This window comes from Myotis lucifugus, unplaced genomic scaffold (genome assembly GCF_000147115.1).
Source record: "Myotis lucifugus unplaced genomic scaffold, Myoluc2.0 scaffold_415, whole genome shotgun sequence".
In the NCBI taxonomy this organism is placed as follows: domain Eukaryota; kingdom Metazoa; phylum Chordata; class Mammalia; order Chiroptera; family Vespertilionidae; genus Myotis; species Myotis lucifugus.
Window position 1 is genome coordinate 286,922 of NW_005871463.1, and position 25,594 is coordinate 312,515.

General features: G+C 41.1%; 1 protein-coding gene across 4 annotated transcripts in view; it reads left to right on the forward strand.

The window, feature by feature from the left end:
- The window catches only part of KMT5B (lysine methyltransferase 5B), a 32,232-nt gene extending 6,930 nt beyond the window's left edge, over nucleotides 1-25,302 (forward strand). Inside the window, exons 1-9 of one of the 4 annotated variants that reach the window (XM_014467829.2) lie at nucleotides 1,247-1,315; nucleotides 1,505-1,588; nucleotides 5,597-5,762; nucleotides 6,138-6,247; nucleotides 7,760-7,926; nucleotides 8,228-8,247; nucleotides 8,328-8,464; nucleotides 13,648-13,844; nucleotides 21,103-25,302. In XM_014467829.2, coding sequence (XP_014323315.1) covers nucleotides 5,736-5,762; nucleotides 6,138-6,247; nucleotides 7,760-7,926; nucleotides 8,228-8,247; nucleotides 8,328-8,464; nucleotides 13,648-13,844; nucleotides 21,103-22,580 — 2,136 coding nt within the window. In that variant the 5' untranslated portion in view covers nucleotides 1,247-1,315; nucleotides 1,505-1,588; nucleotides 5,597-5,735 and the 3' untranslated portion in view covers nucleotides 22,581-25,302. Of the gene's footprint in view, nucleotides 1-1,246; nucleotides 1,316-1,504; nucleotides 1,589-1,825; nucleotides 2,001-5,596; nucleotides 5,763-6,137; nucleotides 6,248-7,759; nucleotides 7,927-8,227; nucleotides 8,248-8,327; nucleotides 8,465-13,647; nucleotides 13,845-21,102 lie in introns of those variants that run through there. The other 3 variants (XM_006102481.3, XM_014467830.2, XM_006102482.3) reach the window with 3 other exon arrangements.
- The last annotated feature ends 292 nt before the right edge of the window (nucleotides 25,303-25,594 follow it).

Genomic DNA, 25,594 nt, shown 5'->3' on the forward strand with positions numbered 1-25,594 from the left:
GATGCAAAGGTACTTTAACAGGAATACACAGAAAATTTATTAATGAAGCTTTAAATCTTGGTGGACTTACTTGAATATGAAACTATCTGCTCTGGCTCATCTTTTGAGCAAGGATTTACCAGAATGTTGACTCACGTCATGTTCAAAGATATCATTTTATAGAAAATAAGGAAAATCTATAGTGCTTTATTTGAATAAACCATAAATATATTTTAAACTACTAATTTGTGGGCTTTTCTCTCTTTGGGGTTCAAACAAAGTGACTGGAAGAGAGAAGTTTGGAGCTTGGATTTTAATACTCGCTGTCTGTTACTTACAGAATGGTCTCTTTGTTTCATGTTTATACATTTGTAATTGATTGTCAGTTTTCATTTCCTCTTATGTTCCTTTTCCTCCTTTCAACTTCTTTCAGTGTACTGTGTTCAGAAACAGTAGATGTTTAATGATTTGAAAATTTCCCAAACTAGCTATATTATGAATGCTCATGCTTTCATCTTAATATACCCCTATATTTACTCATAAGCAAGTCAGAGTTACAGCATGAATTCCTAGAAATAGTATAAACAAAATAGTAATTTCAATTTATTGGAAAATATTTAGATTTAGTTGACTTATCAATTATGAAAATTAAATTCTTCCTTTTAGCTGGAAAATAGAGTTGTTAGTAATACCTCTGATTTTCAAAAGATCAAAGTGGGGAGGCAGATACAGTAAAGCCGGTACAGGTGCTTCCAGTCATGCCCCTTGTGGAGGCTGTAGAACCCAGAGATCGGACAGTGTCCTGAGGAGTGGGCGACTTGGAAGTGAGCTGAGCAGGAAATAATGTTATAAAGAAATGCACGAGTCACTTTTTCTTTGGAATTTTTCTGATCCAAACTGCAGTCTGTATAGTCCTTACTCATCCTTCTACTACTGTAATTATCTGATTTTATTTTACTTTATGAATTTGATTATTTATATCCACTGTTGGATATGAATTTATAAATCACGTTAAGTGTCACTTTGAAATTAAGTGCTTGACTAGAAAGCATAAAGAAATTCTTAGGTCTTCTAACTCGGTATAATGTAAAACGATGTTCTATGGGAAGAAAGAATTTTAGAATCTGGCTTTTATCATGCTGAGACTGGAATACCAGTGTCTTAAGGATTTTTGCAACAGCTAATATTGTGAATCTGCTTAGAGATTACAAGTACAGGTTGTACAAATAGTTTTTTATTGTTGTTGTTTGTTTTTGCATTTATATAGCGCCTTTCCTTCGAGGAGCTCAAGGCATTTTTCAAAATCTGACAGTTTTCCTCACAACAACCCTGTGAGGTAGGTAGAGTGCATTACAAACAATAATAAGATGCCCGTTAACCTGTCACAGCCTTATGATGTTCTTTGATGTTAAATAATGGAGGTGTTAGCATAAACATGAGTTTTGGAACATGTTGCAAACCTTTTAAAATAGTTTGGTCTTAGTCATAGTTGTATTTAAAAAAAATCACTTGTACTCCATAACAGGGTAATTTTAAGAGAAATCTTTCATCAAAAGATCAGGAGTCACTCCCTGGGATTAGCTGAGCACTGAGTGCAAAGCTCAGCCAGGTATGTCTCTGGTTGTTATTTATTTTCAGGTGAAGAAGGAACGAAGAGCTGTGGCTCTGGCCTGCCTCCTCCTCCTCGGCACCTGCGCGCTGTCAGTTTGCAGTTAAACTTTCTTCAAAGGGGAAATGTGTTCACACTGTTGCCTCGTGGTTTCTTATTTTATATCTTAAATATTTGAGCATTTTTCTCTCTTTTCCTCTCTCCTTCCCTTGCTCCCCTTTTTTCTGTCCTCCTCTTCTTCCCCCTCCTCCAGTCAGCTCTTGGTTGTACATGCTATGGAAGGGACAGTAGTACAGCTAACACAAATCTACAACCTTTCTTCATTGCCACAGTGCTCTCTTGGGTTTGGATACAGAAAAACCAAATAGCAAGAAAACCTGGGAAGTCAGTCTCTGGAAAGAGTGGGGAACAGGTGTGTGGGAGTGTGAATTCATGTTTTTTTCTGCCCCTTTTATTAATAATGATTGTAAATGACTTTTTTTCTTATAGCAGCCATTCATCAGAGATGTGGGAAGACGAAAAGAAATGTTTGGTTTATTTAAAGTAGCAATTTTTTCTGTTAGAGAGGGAGGAGGGGCATATTGATTTGGAAATCCAGATACCTGTTTCCCCACTGCCACCCCACTTCACCCCCAAATACCAAATTTAAAAGTATATAGTACCTTTCACTGTACTGCTAGAATACCAGCCAGCTCTGTTGCTGGCTGGGCTCTGGGCTGGTGTTCCATGGCAGACACAAGTCAAATCCTATTGTATGTGAAACAACATGAGAGGGCCCTCTGAGTCCACATAAGAGCAGGCTGAGAAAGGCTTCATGGGCCTTATTTTCCTCACTTATGGAATAAGAAGGCTGTTTTAGATAGTCTCAATTTTCTTCTAGCTTTAAGAACCATGGTGTAAGGAGAGCTTTGTACAATGTGTATGGGAGATTTATAGCGATTGTGATGAAGGAGAGGGCAGAGAGTATCTTTCTACTCAATAATAGAAAATTATTTTAATGTTTTGTAAGGTCTTCATTGCTGATTGCCTGGTCCTAATAGTTGTAACAATCTTAAGCTATTAAGTAATTTTTATTTCTCCTTCAGTATTTGTTATACTGGGATTTGACTTGAACTGTCAGCCTGGTGATTTTAATGTCTATTTGTAGGATTATTGAAAACAGCTGTCTCTTTGCCTCACTATCATTTCACGCCTATGTCAGCCAACTGTGACAGGAAGTTTGATGGTAAATTATATTTTAAGTGAAACGGAGGTTCTTGCTATTGGCAAGTAACAGTTTTGCTTGTGTTTGATTCAGGAAAGCAGAAACAAAAGTCAGCACAGGAAACGTGGAAAGCAGAATATAGCTAGATCAAGAGTAGATTATTTTGTGTTGGTTTTAGCATATAAATTGGCATCGTGAACAAAGAGTAAACAAAATTACGATAGCTGAAGGGCATTTTCAGGTAGGAAGCTACAGGTTTCAGGAAGTGGAGTGCACTTAGCAAGCCCATAGGAATAGCCAGTGTCCGTTCCAGGGCTGCAACTTACTTGTCTGTTGTGTCCTTAAAGCCTTAGGTGAATTTAGCCCTGACTCTGACTTGCTTGCTAATGTGTTGAGCCATGCAATTATTTTAAATAGGGTGTCACCACTGGTCAATTCCATGTTGGACATACCAATATTTCTGGGTTCTTTCTCTGTTATTTGTAGCATTAACGTCATGGATTTTACATTGTATTTGCTCAGAGTGAAGTACTAGTATTGGCTTTTCTGTTCTCTGCATAAATCATGGGTTATCCATTTCCTAACATTTCATATTTTGTATTGTGTGAAGTGGCATGCCTTAGTAACAGCTGCTTGGTTATCTTATCTGTCCTTCATGTGCAAACACTCCTAGTGTAGGTTTGCAGCAAGAATGGTTTAAGAAACCCGATCTTGACAAAAATCACTTGTGATGTCTACAAGTCATTTAATATTATAACTGGATGGAAGTTTGCAGACTTTCACAATTCTGCAAATCTTTAGATTGTTTTGACAATCCTAGTTAAACACATTCTGAATTGTTTAAAGGATTTCCACCCATCTATCTGTCAAAGTGGGTATGCTAATAGAACAGGGAAAATAAAATTTGACGTCCATTTCTTTATATGACGTCTCTGAGATATGTTTGAACTCTCTCAGATGGTTCTGCTTAGTAGTTGTGAGAGCTTACCGAAGCTAGAGTCTGAAGCTAGTAAGTTCCTGGAGGGGTCAGCATGCATTAATGTATCAGAAGTCCTGTCATCAGTAGTGTTATCCTGTTCTCAACCTCATGCCTTCTCTCTTCCTGTTGTTTCCTTTACTGTTGTTGCCCAGCTGATTCCCTCAGTCCCTGTTCATCTCTTTGAATGTAGCCTTAAGATGCTCTGCTTAAATTCCCTCCCACTTTGCCTGCCCTCCTTTGATTCTTTCCTGCCTATTCTGGAAAGCTGAATTCACACTCCTCATTGCCCATACATATCTTCACTTCAGTTATGATTTCCATACTTTAAAGTGCTATCGTGTAGTTGTGCCATAGTAACCTGCATTTGCCTATCTCCGCTTTGCTTAACTGTTGATGCATGTGTATGTCTTTTAGTCCTGGATAAATTTTCCATGTAAGAGCAGTGGCCTGTCTGTCACTTCTGTATTTCACCATAAAACCTGTGTGTACACAGCACTTAATAAATAAGCCTTGGTGAAATATTGTGGCTTAAAATTTTACTGAAATGTTGTGACTACATTTATGATGGCTCATCTAGAAAGAATCCTGTTTGCTTCCTTTCCTAGATCTTGTCTCAGTTTTAGCATTTTCAGGTTTATGAGGTGCACAATTTTAATTGTTATAGTTAAGGTGCATAATTCAAATTCTTTTACTCCTTGGCCATTAATATTTTTTTTCTTAATGTATTCTATTTGAATAGCAGTCTGTAATTCCTTTTTTTGGTTGGATTTTTTTAAACTTTATTTGGGAAAATAAGCCAAATGAAATTGACATGAAAAGACATTTTTAAAATATTTAAATATTGATTTTTAGAGAGAGAGAAAGGGAGAGAGAGAAACATTGATGTGAGAAATACCGATTGGTTGCCTCCTGCACACACCCCAATGGGGGGGGTGGGGGGGTTGAACCCACAACCTGGGCATGTGCCCCAACTGGGAATTGAACCAGCAACCTTTCAGAGTACTGAATGACATTCAACCAACAGAGCCACACCTGCCAGGGTGACATTTTAAAATTAAGATCCAAGTACCTTTAATTGTAGTACATGTTTTATTGAGAACACAACTTTAGAATGAAGGACTTGTAAACTTAATTTTATTTGGACTATGATTGTATCATGTGTTATTTTATGACTAGAAATGTAATATACTGAAGTCATTACAGCTAATTTTAGAATAGAAGCCTTTTATAATGCTATGCCAACTGTTTTTCCTTACATCACCATACAGCAGTTGTACTTTTGCTCTCTGAATGCAGTTGTCAAAGATTAATTGACATGGTGTTGGAACATCAAGGTGTATTTCAGGACTCACTGGGGTACTTGGTTTGGGGTTTTTCTAACTGTACGTAAAGAATGTTTTGTTAGCGGCATGATTTTGTTTGCTTCGTCATTCTTCTGAAGCTCATTGCCTGGCACTCTTCTGGCTTGATTCTGCATGTTTTTAAAAATTGTCATTCTAACCCACAATTAGATGAGCTCTATTGTAGGTCTTTCATTTTGTACCTTCAGACTGGAATAAGCCTGAATCAGAGAGCATTAACTTGAGTCATCTGGTCACTTCTCAGTTAATGAGATAACAGTGAAATAACAATATTAAAATGCATTTTGAAGACAGAGAAGTTATGTTTCATGGTGGTTAACTTGAGTAGTAATTATAAAGATTATTGATTGTTCTCTTTTGTTCTGTCTCGCAGTTTTTAGGTTACTATCTCTTTCTCAGTATCTCTTAACAGTGGCCCACGAGTGATGGCAGATAATTAAAGTTATCGTTTTGATTTTGTTCAGATTTCGGCCTATTAAAGGAAGGCAAGAAGAGCTGAAGGAAGTAATTGAACGTTTTAAGAAAGATGAGCACTTGGAGAAAGCCTTCAAATGTTTGACTTCAGGCGAATGGGCGCGACACTATTTTCTCAACAAGAACAAAATGCAGGAGAAATTATTCAAGGAACATGTAGGTTTATTAATAAGATGAATACTGTTTATATGTTTGGATAAGAGAAAAGGAAACTAAAGCCTAAATTTTGGTGAAAACTTGAAATCAATTTTTTGTGAAACTAATCGTATGAAGATCTAATAACATATAGGATCCTTTGACTATCCAAAGAGAAAACTTTGTCATCTAGAAGTGAAATTTGTTGTGAGCTTTTAGAGTAATATGGCCAAGCCATTAGGTACTCAAATATGTGAAATGTTAAAATATCAACAAAGTATTTTAAAAGTGCAACATTTTTATATTGTTGTTAGTGGTTTGCTTTTATAATTCTATGAAAGTCTAGCAGGACAAACAATTTTCTATAATGTTAATGTCAAATTTTTTCTTTTTTAGGTGTTCATTTACTTGAGAATGTTTGCAACTGATAGTGGATTTGAAATACTGCCTTGTAATAGATACTCATCAGAACAAAATGGAGCCAAAATAGTTGCAACGAAAGAGTGGTAACTATTGTACTAGTATAAACTCATAGAGTAATTTTATTTAAAGTTCTCTCTGAAATTACTGTTCAAGTGCTAAGAAAGTCGTGGAAGGGATGAAATCAGAGCTCACCTAGAGGAGCCAGTGCAGGGCCAGTGCCTTGGCCCAGCAACTGGGGCCTATTCTAGGCTCCTTATTCCCATCTTTGTTGTTTAGAATTAGAAGTCTGAGTTGACCAGATTCTATGTCTAAGCTGAAGGGTGTTTTGTTCTCTTTTGGTTAAATCTGGGTTCCTTGCTCAATGACGGGGCTACTGAAAGGTTAGGGAGGCCAAGGTTGGACAGACTGGCTTCCGGAGTTGGTCCTTTACTGGCTTAGAAGAAAAGTTGGGTATGACGCCTTCATGATCCTAGGAAGTTGACAGGTGGAAACTTCTTAGCACATTGCCTACTTTAAAAATATATATATACAGCTGAAATACAAGTAGTAACATTGAGCTCCATTTGAACGGTAACAGCCATATGGAAAAGGGAGTGTGTGTGATTATATCTTCTTTCCTCTGATGCCTGTTCCCTACCTTTTCTCCCAAAAGAAACATGTAGTCCCTTTCATATACCACCCTAATATATTTTATAGTAGAAATTTAGGGTCAAGTGCCTGAAATTGGAGGGCAGAGAGCATTACTCTCAGGCTCGATGTGTGTGTGTGTGTGTGTGTGTGTGTGTGTGTGTGTGTGTGTGTGTGCATCTTGTTTATCTTGGGATAATATGCCTGCTTGCCAGCTCCCGTGGCTCCCTATGGTGTCAATGGGTGTGGAGGTTTGAGATCTCAGTCCTAGAGCTGCACTGCCAGTACAGTAGCCACCAACCACATGTGGCTCTTGAGCTCTTGAAATGTGGCAAGTCGGAATTGAGAAGTGCTGTAAATGTGATACACATGCCAGATTTCATATTAAATTAAATTTTTCATTAATATTTCTTAAACTGATGACCTGCTGAAATAGTATTTGGGGTATATTGGATTAAAATACATTGCTAAACGTAATTTCACGGGTTTCTACTTTCTTAAAGTGGCTGTTAGAAAATTGAAGATTCTGTGCTTGGCTTGCATTGCTGTCTGTGGGATGGCGCTGCTCTAGAGGATAGCATCCCAATTCTGGGTCCTCATAGCTCATTCCCACACTCATCTATGTCTCCTTCATCCAGTGTCAGCAAGTTGAATTCCGTGCAGCAGGGATTTGAGTCCTTTCTGCTTGCAAAGCACGATGCTAGGTGCTGCAGGGTGTTCAGAAACATGGATAGGTACACAGTTCTGTCCTGGAGGACTCTCCAGCCTCTGGTAGGAATAGGGCAGCTGCACAAGTAACCATGGCGAAGGTTCTGGGGCTTCCTGGTGGGGATCCAAGCGAGTCAGCTAAAATATGCAGAGCTGGGTCTTCTCAATACTTGGATATTTATTGGACAGGCTTGTTTTAATAAAAGAAGCCACCTTATTTATAATTACTAGTAATTTTTAACATCACATATTTTAAATAGGAAACGAAATGACAAAATAGAATTACTGGTGGGTTGTATTGCCGAACTTTCAGAAATTGAGGAGAACATGCTACTTAGACACGGAGAGAACGACTTCAGTGTCATGTATTCCACAAGGAAAAACTGTGCTCAGCTCTGGCTCGGCCCTGCCGCATTTATAAACCATGGTAAGCGCTATTTCTCAGGTATCAGCACGAATGTTGGGTGGTACTGCTCAAAATTAGAATGGCATAGCAATCTGAGTAAGACCTTATCTTCCTTTAAAGTAGGGTTAAGAATATGATTTCCCCTCTCCCCCCCCCCCCCGCCCCAAGTTATTAAAGTAAATATTTCTGTAGTTTAACTGAAGACATACATTTCTATCAAAGATTGTAAAATTACATGGAAAGCTTATTTCAGATTTCTGTAATTGTTCGTGTTTCAGATCTTATCAACAGTTAATTGACTTTATTTTTGGACATTTTTCAGATTGCAGACCTAACTGTAAGGTAAGCATAAAAACTTTTTATCTCAAGTATTTAGTTTTTGCTTTAGGTATGAGTTTCTTAATAAGTTCATTTTATTTCAGTTTGTGTCAACTGGTCGAGATACAGCATGTGTGAAGGCTCTGAGAGATATTGAACCTGGAGAAGAAATTTCTTGTTATTATGGAGATGGGTTTTTTGGAGAAAATAATGAGTTCTGCGAGTGTTACACGTGTGAAAGGTAAAGTATTAAGTAAGATGTTCAGCTTTTCCATTCTTTTAACCACCTTATGATCATGGGCATGAAATCACATTATCTCCTCATTATTTAAATGCAGGAATAGTCTTTTACATTCTAGAGCATTGCAGCCAGTAGCATGCATAAACAAAATCAAAGCATCCTTAACTTGCAAGGGCATTGGCACCTGACCCTTAAAAATATTATTACCAGCTGTTCTTATGAATGGATCAGAGTTCAAATGCGCTTAAGTAGAGAATGGGATACACCTTACACACACACACACACACACACACACACACACACACAGCACAGCCACACCCACAGCCACAACCACAGCCAGGGTGGGGTTGCCCTGAAAATGGCAATTGAAGTTCAGCCGCTGACAGTCTTGTGTATTATCAAGCTGTGTCCTCTGGATTTTTTTTTTTTATGCACATACTTTCATAATTCCTAAGTTCTGTCACTTTGTGTGGTCCATCAAGGTTTTGGAGTCCTTGTGGATGCCCCAGATCTCCCTTGGCAGCAGTAATGTTCGCAACACTCATTGGAGTGGCTTCTGCATGCAGGAGCTCACAGGGGCAGCTCCCCAAGCTTATCTGGGTGGTGCTGCAGGAAGGCTTCGTTATGTTTGTAGAGCCCATTTCGCGTACCTTGCACTGCCCTGGACACTACTGATCTTGACTCATTCAGTCCTCACAGCCATCCTGTGAGAGAGAAGTAGTAGTGTGGCCCTGTTGCAAATGCAGAACTTAAGTACTGAATCCAGACCAGCCTTGCTTCAGAGCCCTCACAGTTTCCACATCATGTTGTGTTTGCAAATATGAGCAAAGATATCTGGTGGTGCTACTTCTCCCACTAAGAACACCCAGCCTGCAGCCAGACTAGAGGCCCAATTTTCTTCTTCCTTGGTAGCCAGACATTTCCCCTGTGTTGGGGGTGGGAGTATAAAATGTATCTTTTTCTATATAAAAAAATGGTGTAAGCATTGGTTGAATCTTAGACCAGTCTACAGAAAGACCCTTTAATCCATAAAGTAGTTTAATTATAGTTGAATAATGCTTTAAAATCATTTCATAGAGATGACATAGCGTAGCAGTTAAGTAAGTGCCTGAGATCTGTGTCAGACTGCCTGAGGTGGAATCCTGTGACTCTGCATTTCATTAGCTATGATTTCTTGGGCAACTTAGGTGCTCTTGTACCTTAATTATCCATCTGTAAAATGGGAATAATACCAGAAGTTATTTCATAGGGTTGCTGTGAGGATTAAATTAGTTATTTCACATAAAGTATGTAGAACTGTACACAGTTAACAAATATAGGTTATTTTCCCATTAGAAAAGATGCTCCAAGAAGGCAGAAGTTTTTACCTCTTTTATTTACTCCTATATTCCCAGCATCCAGAACAGTACCTGGCACATAATAAGTGCTTGAAAAATATTTGCTGAGTGAATGATCAAATGAAGCAAATGACATGCTAGTAAGGTTTTGGAGGTTGTCCTGAAAATGTAACCACACACTCAGGATTCCAAACCAGCCCTGAAACAGCTCTTTTACTGGTTCAGAACTGCACGCATTGTCATTTTCCTTAGGTAGATTAGTTCTCTTTATTGAGCCTCCGTTTCTCACTGGTCATATAGTGGTAATCCCACCTACTCTCCAGGCTTAGTGTGAACAATAGAAACATGCAAGTCCTTCCGAAGTGGGAAGGCCTAATATACAGAACAGTCGACATGGCTAAATCAGACTCCTTGAGCAGTTTGACTGAAAGGGTGGCTATGAATATTCTTTAAATTCTCAGGAACACCAGTTAGATGAGAAGATGACACTAGTCAGAGGAACTCATTCAATTATTAACTGAACAGGTACTTTATATTAGGCCTACAAATGCAAGGTAAACAAGACTAGCACAGTGCCAGGCATGAGGGTGAGAAGAGGTGGCCTAGTGAAGAGTTGAGAGTGGACAGAATATTTAACAAGATGCTGAGGTCACAAGTGGAGTGTCCTGGGTGCATTGGATGCATGTGTCTGGGCTGTAACCATCCTGACACAATAGTGATTGTAGTATGTTTCTAATAAGTACTACAAATTTCACTTTAGAAAATTTGAAGAATAAAATCTAATGAAGGACAAAATTATTGTAAAGTTTATATGAAAATATGTTTGATAGCCAAGAAAAATTTTGTGAAGTATAGTTAGGGGAAATTTATCTTAACAGATATTAAAAGTTACTATGAAATAATTGTGATCAAAACTTGATGGATATTGGCCCAGAAATGGACAAATAGGTAAGAGGGCATGAAGAGAGTCCTGAAAGAGAGATGAGTATGATGTTGGTGCAGTATTTCCAATCCGTGATTGGGAATCTGCATATGTGGAGGGCTGAAGGAGTTATATGTGGATTTTCAACTGCAAGATAGGGTGGTGCCCCAATCCCCCCGTTGTTCAGGGTCAGCTGCAACTCATCATGTATCTGGAGGAAAACCAAGCTAAGCTCCATCTCACACTATGTAAAAATCAATTCCAGCTGGATGCTGGGAATATAGGAGTAAATTTTAAAAAGGTAAATTTTAAAATATAATGCAAAACTATTTTTAAAACTTTAGATTATATGTCTAACCTTGGGGAAGTAAAATTCTTTTGAAAGAAGACAAGAAATGGTGAATACAAAAATTCTTGAATGGCTGGAAGTAAGTCAAAGACAGATGATAAACTGAAGGGGGGGAAAGTACATATATAGCAAAGAATTAATATTATAATTACAAAAAGCTCCTGTGAAGTAAGTCGAAGACAGATGATAAACTGAAGAGGGAAAAAATACACATATGGCAAAGAATTAATATTGTAATTACAAAAAGCTCCAGTAAAGTAAGCTCATAAGGAAAAGGTAAATTCCACTAGAAAAGAAGGGTAAGAAAGATGCTGCACAGAAAATGATGGCTACAAACAAAGAAATTAAAACAATTAGGTATTCATTTTCACGATCAGGTGGCAAAATTTAAGGAGTGCACTGTATACTGCTGGTGAGGACATAGAGAAACAGGCAGGTGTTATTAGGGCTGTGAATTGCTGTAATCTTTTGGGAAAGGAATCTGGCAATATGTGTCAAAAAATAAGAGCATCCATTTACCTGGCAGTCAGTCCCATATGGAAGAATTTACCCTATGGAAATATGAGCACCAGTTAGTAAGGATTTGGTGTCAAGAGCAGTATAGCAGCTGTATTCATGGTGGCAAACAAAAACAAAATCGCCCATAGGTTTTACTATCACTGATGCGGAGTTATTGAATAAATTATGGAATGTTTATGTAAAAAGTACAACTTTTAAAACATATGTTCAATACCAGTGTATTTGTGCATGGTTGTTTAGTGAATGTATGGCATTACCCTGCTGGTTTTGTTTGCCTGGAGGGCTCCCACAGTGTATGGAGGTGTGTAGACCGTGGTAAAGGAGTGGAAGCTGGTGTGCTGGCAGGTGGTTAGCACTGGACCTCGGGGCTCTGGGCTCCAGGGGTTAGGAAATACTACCAACTTCTGCTTTATGCATATTTATATCCTAGGATTGTTTGGCTTGTTGCAGCAAGCATAAGCATGTATTACTTTCCTAAGTTAAAAAGAAAAAGGGAGGGTAGTGGAGAAGCAGATGAAGAGTAGAACTTTCTTTAAATGTGGCCCATCTTTCTAGAAATGAACCAGAAATGTTGCATGTTATGGTAAAAAGGCATGGAATATCTAAAAATAACTTATTACTTTCTTTGTCCATATGAAATGAAATGGCCTTTGGGATTTATGGATTTACTTTCTGAATATATTTTGGGGTGGGGTGGAGTGTAATTGGTTGCCTGCCTCAGTGAGGATTTCTAATGCACCTTTTGAAAAAAAGAATTGAGGCAGTCCCACAATAAGTTTGTTGTTGTTTTTACAAAAGCCTTAATAAAAAGAGAATTCCATATCCATTCTGTGAAGATGAAGAAAGCAAAAATACTTACATTACTTAACAAAAATAGATTCGGCATTAGGTTTGGGTCTGTGTTCCCTAGCATGAAAAGGTAAGAGGGTGGGGAGAGAAAATAAAACTGTTGTCCTTTAGCAAAAAGTGAAACGCTCTGATTCCTTGGGGGAGGAAATCCTGAAAGATCAGTTCCAGGGGATCTCAGCGGGGCCAGGTCGCTTTCAGAGGAGGGCAGTTAGGATTTTGTCACAGGTCAGAAGCTGTTATATGGCTTTTCCTTAATAAGCGAAGGCCAGTGAAGGGTCAGCCAGTGAAGGCAGTTCTAGCCAGAGAGACTTCTCACTTCTTAAATGCAATAGGAGTGCTTTTTAAAAACCTCTTAACATATAATTTACTCACTCTTTTGAATAGAGCTGAGTAGGAATTTTCCTTTATACGCTGAATAAAGCAAAGCTTTGCAAAACTACATCCTTTAGGAAGCCTAAGAACTCTCTTAGTAAGTACCCTCACTTCAGAAAAATTACGTCAATACAAATAGTTAGAGCAGGTTAGAAATTGTTCTTATCCTGTGGGAAAAGCAAGTTTGTAGTGTCTTATTTAGTAACATTTTTATAGCTTAATTGTGGTTATTTATGTTTAATTCACTAACTTTAAAGAATCATTTAATAGTTTTTATAGTTCAGAAAGTGAGCCTTGCATTAATACAGCCTAGCCTTCTTAGACAGAATTTCAGCTAGAATTTGTATCTAACATTCAGTTCTATCTAAGTAATGCCTCATTTATGGAAATTCTCTGGTTTCTTTTTTTCATTTCTTAATTCTCAATATTCAGTGATGTAGTGTTAAATTGTGCAGAACAAAGCTAGAATATAATTAACAGGTGCGTTATTTAAGCTACAATTTAGACCTAACTATTGCACCAACCAGTTTTGAAATTGAAGAATTAGTTATCTACACATGAAATTCTATAGGGTTCAATGGTTTCTCATGGGCAGTTAATAATTGACAATAGTCATAATAATTTGTTTTGTGATTTTAAGTTTAGAGTTTTTTGTTGATTTTATATACATACTTAATTCCTTTTGAGAGTCCTAGACTTGGTAAATTTCCAGTGATGGTTGAGGCCTCATCAGTTCATCACATCTGTAGATCTGATGCGTCCCAGAGCCCTCGGCAGCCGACCTTATGGTTAGTAAGTACGCTGTTTGTTTGACGTGTGCTGTTTTCTCTTTCAGACGAGGAACTGGTGCTTTTAAATCCAGAGTGGGACTGCCTGCGCCTGCTCCTGTTATCAATAGCAAATATGGACTCAGAGAAACAGATAAACGTTTAAATAGGCTTAAAAAGTTAGGTGACAGCAGCAAAAATTCAGACAGTCAATCTGTCAGCTCTAACACTGATGCAGATACCACTCAGGAAAAACACAATGCAAGTAAGTAAGGGAGATTTGATAAGCATCTTTTCTTAAGTGTTTTCACACAATTTGTTTTCTAAAGTGTGTTTCAGTAGTTTTGATCTTTTAAATATTGAGAGAAACCCTGGGACTCGTGCACTCCAGCAGCATCGCAGGATTCTAGAAATGATTTGCCACAGAAGCGGGCTGTGTTGGCCTCCAGACTCAGTGCACTCGTCTAGACTGACCTGTCTGCTTTCCTTGAATACTTGGTAACTGGATATTCTTCAGCCTGTGTTCCAGGGTCATCATATATGTATGAAAGAAACATTTTCCAGGTGTTAGTTTCACCATAATTATATCATTATGTCTTCTGAGAAGACAGGATGGGGTGGAATCTGACAGGCACATACGTGTTTCTGTGCCTAGCCATCCTGTTATGGTGGAGGATGGACTTGGGGAGGTGATAGCTTCTGGCTTCAAGGTTTCCACCTTTTTACTACTTACCCAATTTACTAAGTTATCAGTTACCAGACTCGTAATTGTGATAAAGGAACATTTTAGATGTCACTGTGCTATGACGTATTAGCCACTAACAGAAGTAGCAAGATGAAAGGAGAAAGAAGCAAGCTTCAAGAGACCAGGTCAGGGAGGGGGCGCAAGACCTAATGGAACTGGAAAAAGAGGGAATGAAGAATAAAGAGAAAAGAAAGAGAAGAAAGCCTAAACGAACATAAGAAAACACATCATCTTGATGGAGCTTTGAAGTCCTGGGACTATTCTGGTTGCGGCTGCATTTCACCTCGGTGATGCCAGTTTTCTCTGGCTCCACTCAAATAGTAGGCTCCTCAGTCCGACTGATCTGACAGGCATTGAGTTCGCACGTTTTGGCTTGGTGATCCCCTAAGTATGCCAGTTTTGGCACTGAATGTTCACAGATGCTTCTAGTGCCTGATGCCCTCTAAGGTCTGGTTATTTCAGGCTCTTTTCCCTGTTTTCACACCCAGCACTGGTGCTCCCCTCCTGTACAGAAAATCCCAAAGAAAAGGGAAGAATCCCACAGTGGCAAAGCTCAATGCCGTGAATTCCCAAATCTACCGCTTCTGGGAGTCGGAGGCCACACGTGACCTCTTTAGTGTAAAAGTTATCCTGTGTATCGTCCGGTTTATCAAAATGTCCAACGTGAACAAAAGAGCAGTTAGTCTGTCACTCACTGTGGACTATTGGTTCTAATAATAAATACAGCACAATCACTATTTGTTTTCTGAGTCTGGTTCCTTGTGAGACGGGAGACTTGTGAGACCTATATGTGGAGACGGCCACCGTGCTGTCCACATTGATTGGCTCTTGACATTCGTGGGGGTGCTTTGTGTTTTTATCCATTAACTATATTTCGAATGCATAGATTCTGAACTCAGTACAACACTTAGTTTAAAAGATTGGAATACAAATATTTTTGGAAGGTTTTGAGTATATTACTAAGTGACCATCAGGGAATATTTATTAATAAACCAAATACTTACTAAAAGCCTGGTGGTAGTTGAAGAGATACATATATGTAGGAGACTCAGCCCCACGGGGAGCTTATGCCTAGTTCCAGGACAGGACAGGTGCACAAGTAACAACGCAGAACCACTTTCCTAAGTCTAGAGGGAACAGTAATCCCTCTGAGCTGTAATCTCAGCATTGCAGAACAGGTGCTCACTTCCCGGGGGCTGCGGATGTGGGGGCGCTGACTTCATTCAGCTTCTTTCTGCAGAATGACTGACTGACTGGTACAGAGTTAATGTGCTAACTGAGGGTAGTGTGGTGGGCGTGCTCTGTGCTCTAAAGGAGTTACAGGCTTACTCCAGTCACCTCCTTGGCCAGCATACACTCAGCCATGTTCACGCAGTGTTTTCCCGAACTCTTCCATGCATTCTTTTAGGCTGTGTTTCTTCTGGTGCTTGTGTCTTAAACACAGCCTCCGAGCCGTGTGAGAGGAAGACTTGTTAAGAACACAGCTGGTAGCAAAGCCAGAGTGCCTGAGCCTTTCTCCTGAGGGCGGTGGTATCCATTGGGTCAGAGTGCACTCTCCGTGCATAGCTGCCCACTTTGATTCTGCAGCTTGTCTGGGATTTAGTGGCTGATGGAGGAGCTGCTTTCCTTGAGCAGTGTGTATATTCTTAAACATTTCTGCCTAGTGGGAAGAAAAATTATTTCTGTCTTCCACACAGATCCTTTTTTAAAAAGTTTTTTAATCCTCATCCGAGGATATGTTTAATTTTCATTGACTTTAGAGAGAGAGGAAGGGAGGGAGGAGAGAGAAACATTGAGATGAGGGAGAAACATCAATCAGTAGCCTCCCATGCACGCCCTGACATGGGATTGAACCTGAAACCCAGGCATGTGACCTGATTGGAATCAAACCCACAACCTTTTGGTATGTGGGGTGATGCTCCAACCAAATGAGCCATCTACCAGGGCCAGACCCTTTTTTGAAAGGTGTCTTGGGAGCCACAACCTGTTTGCTTTAACATCTACAGAGCAGAAACATGCTTTTTTTTTTAAGTATTTTTTTAAATATGTTTTTAATGATTTCAGAGGGAGATAATTAGAAACATCAATGATGAAAGAGAATCATTGATCAGTTGCCTCCTGCATGTTCTCTACTGGGGATCGAGCCCACGACCTGGGCATGTGCCCTGACTGAGAATCAAATTGTGACCTCCCGATTCATGGGTCAACACATAACCACTGACCCACACCAACCAGGCGAGAAATCCTTTTCACAAATTCAGTTCGCATGCCTGAATTGTGCCATTATTGGAAGATTCTGGTTTTTTAGGTCCTTGTGCCTGAATGGCTGGGCCATTCCCCATAATCAGCGCTGTGATTTGGAATGTGTGTCATTGCAAATGCCTCAGGTCGGTGCAGAACCCAGAAGACTTGGCCAGTGGAATAAGCTTATCTTAACTAAGAATCGCCTATCCTGGAGGTAGGGGATGTGTCACTGATTCTCTCTCTCCTGTCACAGACAGCACTCCTTTCTGCCGAGCCCGTAGGCCCAGTCCAGGCAGTCACTGCCAGTCTGTGTTGGTCACGTAAGATGGAGGATGCTGGCTCCTCGAGTTCTGAAGGTGTCGGCTGTGTGTGGTCCTCGTGTCACCTTGGTTCATGTTGACTGTGCTCCTGGGGTTTCTGCACAGAGCGAGGATGCAGCCCTGGCACTCGGGGAGCTTTGGGGTCCTTGTGCTGCTCTTGTATCTGCCTGCGATTCTTGATGCCCAGGCAGGGCTGCCTTATGATTTTGAGGACACCCTGAAATGACTCTGAGGGCCGTGCGTGGCTTCTTTACCCATGAGCTGGGACTGGCTTACCTTAGAGGCAGTGCTGAACAAGTTGGGATCTTAAACCATATTCCTCAGTTCAAATCCCATCCCTGCCACTCAGCAGATGGACGATCTGAGGCACATTAGTCCATGTGAGCTTGGTTTCATGTAGTGTAACAGCTCTTACTCCAAAAAATGCTTATTAGCATTGAGATCATACTAAGGTGGCCATTTGCCCAGCACCTGCTATATAATAATTGTTAAGAATGTGTATTTTCACCTAAAGTTGCTGTTAGGTTATACATTTGAGGTTTGTCCTAGCCAGTAGGGAAGAGTCACGCCTGGTGTGTGAGTGCTGGTGCCAGGGCCACCACAGGCCCACCTTATCTCCTACGTCAGAATCCTCAGTCTCTGATGGACTTTGATTAGTTTGCCGCTGGGGCCACCGTCTTCCTCCCTTACCCTCCTGTTGCTGATGTTCTCACAGCGCCCAAGGATAGTGTGACCCTTTGGGGACAGTGAAGAGCCCTTTGGTCTTAGCCACTTTGCTCACACTTCTGCCCAGCTTGCTTATGTCCTTTTTGAACTTTGACTTGGTAAGCACACTTTTTAGCTGGACTTTTGATGAGATCATGCCTTTGGAGACAAAATGAGAATACACTATAAATACATAAACATAAGGGAAACAAGTTGTAGCATCAAATCGTCTATTTTGAGCTGTTGAGAACAAACACACAAGTGCTTTGTGAGTGGTTCGCTGTGGTCAGCTAACAGTGATTCCATGGGAAGGAGGGGTGTAAGAGGAGAGGCAAGCTCCAGAATCACCATAAAATGAGATTCGTCTAATGGCTTAAAATAAGTGTCCAAGTAAGGGAACTCTCTGGTGTCGCGGGATACGTAGCAAGAGTACCCTGTCCTATGTAGAAAGTCTAGACAGGCTCCCTGGAAAAGTGTTTCCTACGCTGAACTTTAAAGAGCGTGAGAAGTTGGCCAAGTGAAGCACTTGGGACTTTTATTTTTAAAAATATAGTAAGGGGATGAGTGTAGGACTTGAATAAGTGAAGTTTATCATGGGTGGAATTGAAGGTAGGAAGAAAGGATGTGAGCATAACTTAAAATTTTAGATTTGATTCTTAGAGCATTAGGTTATTGAAAGGTTTAAATCCCAGAAGTGACATGGGTACTAGGAAGATCATTTTGTCTACATGATGGAGGATGGGGTGTTGGGAAAGCAGTAGGAGAGACAAAAAAAATGGTGGAAGCTGTTGGCCCTCATTCAAGCAGGAGGTTGTGGCATTGACAATGGAGAGAGGTAGACACTCCAGTGACATTGCAGGAATGGACTCCACAGGACCTGGAGGCTGATTGGGTGAGGCAGTTAGGGAAAGCAAACGTCAGGAATGACCTCCCAGTTTCTGGGGTGATTGGCCAAGAGGAGAACTGAGGCGGAGAAGCAGCCATGAGACTTAAAGGCGAGTTCAGTTTAAGCATGTTCACCAAGGGGCTACGAGGCAGCCTCGGGACATCCAGATGCCAGCGGGTATTTGGTGGTAGGGCCTGTGATTCAGGAGAGAATCAGGTGAGAGAAAGTGGCTCAGGAAGGGGGTGGGTGCTTCTCACCAGGAGACTGTTTTTTCAAGGGCCTAGGACAGCAGAGGCCTGAGGAACAGTGTCGGTGTGGGCGGGTGGAGGGAGAGTGCTCTCGGGGACAGCGGAGGGGAGAGGGTTTTCCAGGAAAAGGAATGGTCAGCAATCTCACATTCTGCAAAGGAAGGTAAGGGCGGAAAGTGCTCACTGGGTTTCACGACCTGGAGGTGGTCAGAGATTGGCCAAGGCTCTCATGCGAGGGACAGGCTGGATCCCGATTTCAGGGGGGTCGCTGTGGAGAATGCAACGTATACGTGATTATAGTTACAGCTGATTGCAGGTGCGAAATGAGGAAAAGGGAACAATAGGCTGAGGACCACTAAGCTTGGTCATAGGATGGTCCTTGAAGAGTCAGGCTGGGCAGAGGACCACATAGCCAACTCTGAGAAAGTGAGCACAGAACACTGGTGTGGACTTACATCAGTGAACACATCAAGCCTGGCTGGTGTGGCTCAGTGGTTGAGCATTGACCTATGAACCAGGAGGTCATGGTTCAATTCTCGGTCAGGGCACATGCCTGGTTTGAGGGCTTAATCCCCAGCATGCAGGAAACAGCTGATTGATAATTCTCTCTCATCACTGATATTTTTTCTCTCTCCCTCTGCCTTCCTCTCTGAAATCAATAAAAATACATTTTAAGCCGAAACCGGTTTGGCTCAGTGGATAGAGCGTCGGCCTGCAGACTGAGGGGTCCCAGGTTCGATTCCAGTCAAGGGCATGTACCTGGGTTGCGGGCACATCCCCGGTGGGAGATGTGCAGGAGGCGGCTGATCGATGTTTCTCTCTCATCGATGTTTCTAACTCTCTATCTCTCTCCCTTCCTCTCTGTAAAAAATCAATAAAATATATTTTAAAAAATACATTTTAAAAAATAAGTAAATAAGTACCTCTACCAGTTCCACCTTAAAGGAAGCCTTGAAAGCAGAAATTCTTTAGCTAAAGAATTCCCCAAATATCCTCATATTTTAAAAATTATTTCTAGCAAGTTCTGTGTAATTCCAGTTAATATACACATTCTCCAAAATTACTACTGTTCTTCAAGAAATAGTGGGCCCCATTTCTGGGAGTTTTGCTGGTTTGGGTACCTCACTCCATTTAGGAGCCAGGCTTGAGTACAGAGCTCCATTCTTGGTGGTGTGACGCTTGGAATGCTTGTTACTCATTCTTGTTCTCCATAAAAACTAACTAATGGTGACTTACTTGCTTAACCAAGCAGAAGGAACAGCAGTCGCCCTGGCAACCTTCGGGCATGTAGTAAGGGACCATCTTTGTCGGCAGTGTGCTGGACTTACCCACACTCCTTGTTTTCTATTTCCTTGTTTTCAGATGAGAGATGGTGATTGTTTGGTCTTCTCAGCTTCTCTGTGAATAATTTAAAAGGGGCATTTTGATGGGATGAGGTTTTCAGGTGGGGAGTGTGGGGAGCTGAGAAGTTGACTCATGTAAGACACTGTGTAGGTCCAAAGGTAAATGCAAAGGAAAACAGAGATGGCAGCTGGTCAGTGGCAAGGTCAGAGGTTCTCGGGGCGCAGCTTAAACTTGAGTCACATACAAGCCTTTTGTAAAGCCCTTCAGTTGTCACCTTAGTTCCCAGTAGGATCATCCCAGCCTTTCTGTATCCTTGTCCACAGGAAGGAAGTTGGAGCTCCCTTGTCTGAGAGTAATTCTGGCAGCATGCTTCTCCCCTCTCAGTGATTGTGGGCAGCGAGCAGCGAGCAGGCACGGGAGGGACGGGGCCAGGTGAGCTCTGCTGACCTCCCCGCGCCTCAGGGAGAGGTGTTAGATAGGCAGGGCGGTTGTCGGGGATACAACGTGGTTCCTCGGATCTCTTGTTGAAACCATTGGAATAGAATTTGTCTCTGAGCCCATTTGCAATATATATTTCCTGGTTAAGGAGTAGTTGGATTTTAGAAACCTATTTAAAATGATGATTTTAAGAATTTGTGAAAGAAAATAAAACTATGATTTTTTTCTTAGGTCCACTTCAAACCTTTTACATGGTAAAATACTAAATCAGGAAAAGAAATACTTATTGTGGACCAGTATCATGTTAGATTAAGGACAAACATAGAGTGAAATCTAGGTACTTGGTAGTAGGAACTCTTCAAACACCCAGTTCAAATATGAATAGATGCTCCATGAATCAGAGGCTGAAATTAGAAAGAGAATGTGAAGGAAAAGTGCGGGGAGCTGATGTGCAGGCAGAAACCTGACTGGGTCTGTCTGCCATGTGCCTGTGTAAGTGAACGTCACATGGCCGAGAGTCTGGTTTTGGATGCTGTTTTGTGTTATCAAGGCTATTTTTCATCTTTTTTCTTTTTTTTTTTTTAACTTTGCAGCTTCTAGCCGAAAATCTTCAGTTGGTGTGAAAAAGACCAGCAAGAGCAGAACATTAACAAGGCAATCTATGTCAAGAATTCCAGCTTCTTCCAATTCTACCTCATCTAAGCTAACTCATATAAATAATTCCAGGGTACCAAAGAAACTGAAAAAGCCTGCAAAGCCTTTACTTTCGAAGGTAAAATTAAGAAATCATTGCAAACGGCCGGAGCAGAAGAGTGCTTCACGAAACCTCGAGATGGGAAACTTAGTCCTTAAAGAGCCTAAAGTAGTTCTATATAAAAATTTGCCCATTAAAAAAGATCAGGAGCCAGAGGGACCAATACCAGCCACAGTGGCTAGTGGGTGCTTAACCAGACATGCGGCAAGAGAGCACAAACAGAATTCGGGGCGAGGGGCCCCTTCGCCAGGGGAGGGCGCCCCCAGCACCTACACAACCAGGCGATCTGCACGGACGAGAATGATTTTGAAGGAGCCCTCTGACATCAAGCTTGAACCAAATACATCGGACGACTATGAAAGCAGCCTGACTGAGCCTTGCCCAGAGAGTGGCGAGCAACCACCTCCTGCGACGCAGGAAGAAGAACTGGTGCATGACACTGCACACAACGGGGAGGCGAAGTGTCCTAGGAGTGACAGCAGCATTGCAAAAAAGAAGTCACGGCAAGGGAAACTTGTGAGACAGTTGGCAAAGGCGGGGGAGTCCACTCCGGAGCACAGTCCCCCTGGGAAAGCCGGTGTGGTACCCAGTGTGCTGGGGTCCCTCCCCGATCAGGGTGAGCACAGCGGCTCGGAGGGGCTGCCCGGGAGCTACATGGACTGGGCCCCTTCGCCTGTTGATGGTTCGGTGGTGACATCAGATAGCTTCAAAACAAAAGACGGCTTCAGGACTGCAAAGAGTAAAAAGAAGAGGCGAATCACAAGGTATGACGCACAGTTAATCCTGGAGAATAACTCTGGGATCCCCAAATTGACTCTTCGCAGGCGTCACGATAGCAGCAGCAAGACAAACAATCCAGAGAATGATGGGATGAATTCTTCCAAAATAAGCATCAAGTTAAGTAAAGACCATGAAAATGATAATAATCTCTACGTAGCAAAGCTTAATAACGGATTTAACTCAGGACCGGGCAGCAGTGCCACAAAATTAAAAATCCAGCTCAAACGGGACGAGGAGGGTCGGGGGCCCTGTGTAGAGGGGCGTCACGAGAACGGGGTGTGCTGCGGTGACCCGCTCTCTCTCCTGGAGTCGCAGATGGACGTCGATGACTACAGTCAGTACGAGGAAGACAGTACAGACGACTCCTCCTCTTCTGAGGGGGACGAAGAGGAGGAGGATTACGACGATGACTTTGAAGATGACTTTATTCCCCTCCCTCCAGCCAAGCGACTGAGGCTAATAGTCGGGAAAGACTCAATAGATATTGACATTTCTTCCAGGAGAAGAGAAGATCAGTCTTTGAGGCTTAACGCATAAGCTCTGGGTCTCAATTTGACCTGGATAAACTACTTACAAATAAAAAATTCCAGTGTATTATTCCTCAACTGAAACATTTTAGCGGCAGCACTTCTCTCATTTCGTCACTTATCGGCATAACACGTAGAAAGTGTACAGCGTACTGACTTACCTGAGGTCTGATTTGTGCACATTTTTATTGTACTTTTTGAATAGCCTCCTTACGTGCAATTCCGAGTTAGAGGGAGAGCCCTGTTGTAAAGTAAAGGCTCAGCAAACTACAGTGATAGCAACTTTCCACACGACGTTGAAAACAATAATGTGGCTACACAATTTTTTTAACTTGTAAGAGCATCAACTGGCTCTTTAATATGTGACTAAATAATAACTTAAACCAATCCTAGTAGCAGCATATTAAGGTTTTCTAGTCCATGCTAATATCACCAGCAATGATCTTTGGCTTTTTGGTTTATTTGCTAGATGTTCCCCCCTTGGAGTTTGATCAGTTCCACACTGTTTGCTGGCCAGGTGTACTGTGTGTGGCCTTGGTTAAATAGCAGACCATCAGTTGGGAGTCAAATTGGTTTATTATTATTTTTTTTTAAAGTACAATCCCATGCGTGACAGCCAACTTTTCAGTACATTATATGTACGAGGGTAGCAGTGTGCAGGATGAGTTTCGATACAGCGTATTTATTGCTTGTCATGTAAATTAAAGACCTTGTATTTAACACTTTTCAATACTTTTAGATAAAATTGTTCTTTGCAAGAATGATTGGTGCTTATTTTTTCAAAAATTTGCTGTGAACAATGTGATGACAACAAGCAACATTTAATGAACTACAGCTATCTTAATTTGGGTCTTCAAGTTTTCTGTTGCACTTGTAAAATGCTACAAGGAATATTAAAAAACTCTATTCACTTTAACTTATAATAGTTTATGAAATAAAAACATGAGTCACAGCTTTTGTTCTGTGGTAACCTATAAAAATGTTTGTCTTTGAAATTCAATGTAAAGAACTGAAAACAATGTATATGTTGTAAATATTTGTGTGTTGTGAGAAATTTTTGTCATAAGAAATTAAAAGAACTTACCAGGAAGGTTTTTAAGTTTAGAAATATCCATGCCAATAAAATAGGAAATTATAAATACATAGTTTTAAGCACTGCATCAGTGGAAGTTCTTGACTTATGTTAGTTTATGTATGAAAATGTCAGAGTTTTTGACTATATTATCAGTTAGACAAAAAGAAGAGTCAGATTTAATTTGTTTTTGAAGCACTTTGAAAAGATAAATTAATTTTAAGTAAGTTAATGAACGAAATTTTACTACTTTATGTTCAGTACCCATCTTTGCTTTTTCTGGATTGTTTTACAAATCATTGGACAGAGAATTGGGGAATGTGAATCAGCAGCAGGCATTGAGCCAGCGGGTCTCTGTTCCCAGGAAGCGTGTGCGTATACTCTCCGACACACAGTGCTCCTATGTACCAAGTCCAGGGATCCATAGTGTCTGGAAAGGGAGCCCCAGTTTTAAATGTTGAAGGAATCTGCAGGTAATGGAATCCCTTGGAGAAACCTCTGTGCTCACTGTCATTCCTAATTGATTCCCCCAGTTCCCAGATTCTGGGAAATTCAGTTCCTTAACACTATTGCCAGTAGGATCCAAGTAGAAATTAATAATATCCATAAAAGTTTTTTAAATGTAGCAGTGTTTTTTCCTTACTTCCTTCCCAAGGCATTACTTCTGTAGTCTCGTGCTGCCCCCTGTGTGTGACGGTGCAGTTCAGCCCCCAGGTAGCGATGTGGCGCACGTGGCACACACTCGGCCGCTTTGCTCAGCCAGCGTGCCTCCTGTGCCAACAGGGCGGCCCCTGGGGCCTGTCCCATGGCCCTCAGAGCACTTGACAGACCAGTCCAACCCTCACAGTGTCCCTGTGTAGACGCGGGACTCGCGCCACGAGGGTAGGTCAGGCCGAGACCCCGTGTGGAAAGCCCAGCAGGCAGAGGGTCGCCTCATCCCCACCTCCGATTGGAGTGTTTTGTAGACAGTCATAGAACACATCTTGAACTGTTTCTTGGAATACCAACAATAGCCATTACAGGAATGTCAACCTTAAGGGAAAAGTAATAAAATGTCATATTTCCCACTTTTCTCCATTTTTAAGCTTCTTTTCAGTAACTTATTTATGATGTTAGTTTTAACTGTATGGCAGCCTTGTCCTTTGAGGCTGGCCTTCCCAGGGTCTGAGCAGTGACACCTGGTAGCCGTCACTGTCTCAGGAGTCTGTGCGCCCCAGCCTGGCCGTCACCGCTGACGCTTTCCAAGGAGCTGATTTTCCGTTGTTCTGTTGTCCTGGCTCTGCTCTGTGGGAGGGTGAAACCCACACTCTGGTGACCACTTGGAAGAGGTCACTAAAACTTTGATTCAATAAAACTCTTAGCTTGAGCTTATGCAATGACTGGTAAAGACTTTTGCATTGTAAGAATTAGGAAATGATCATAGAAATATATGTATTCAATTTTCAATCATTTTTCAAACTACTGTTTTAAATTGTTTTGCTGAGTTGTAATACTTTTGAGATACAATGTATTCCTTGTACTGAAAGAATGAAAAAAGGACTTTTTCAGCATTTGAGGTAAGTTCTTTAACGTTTCATTAAAAACATTTTTTACAAATATTTTGTACATGCACTTGCAGTATTGAGGTTAATCATTTTAATAAATTCGGAAATTAAAACAATTTGGCCGGTGTTCGCTGCATCCGAGAAGGGAAGATCCAGGTGCTTTTCTCCCACGAGGATTTCATCTCAAGTAGAAGTTAATTCAGCGTTCCTAAAGCCTTTTCAGTCTCTGAGTGTTGAGTTCTCAGAGCCCTGATCTCCTTTGCTTCTGGTGAAGAAGACCTTCTGGCCACTCAGTTTAAAAGAAAAGCAGGAGCCAGGCTGCCTCAGTGTTTGAGCATTGACCTATGAACCAAGAGGTCACGGTTAGATTCCCAGTCAGGGCACGTTCTTGGGTTGTAGGCTGGATCC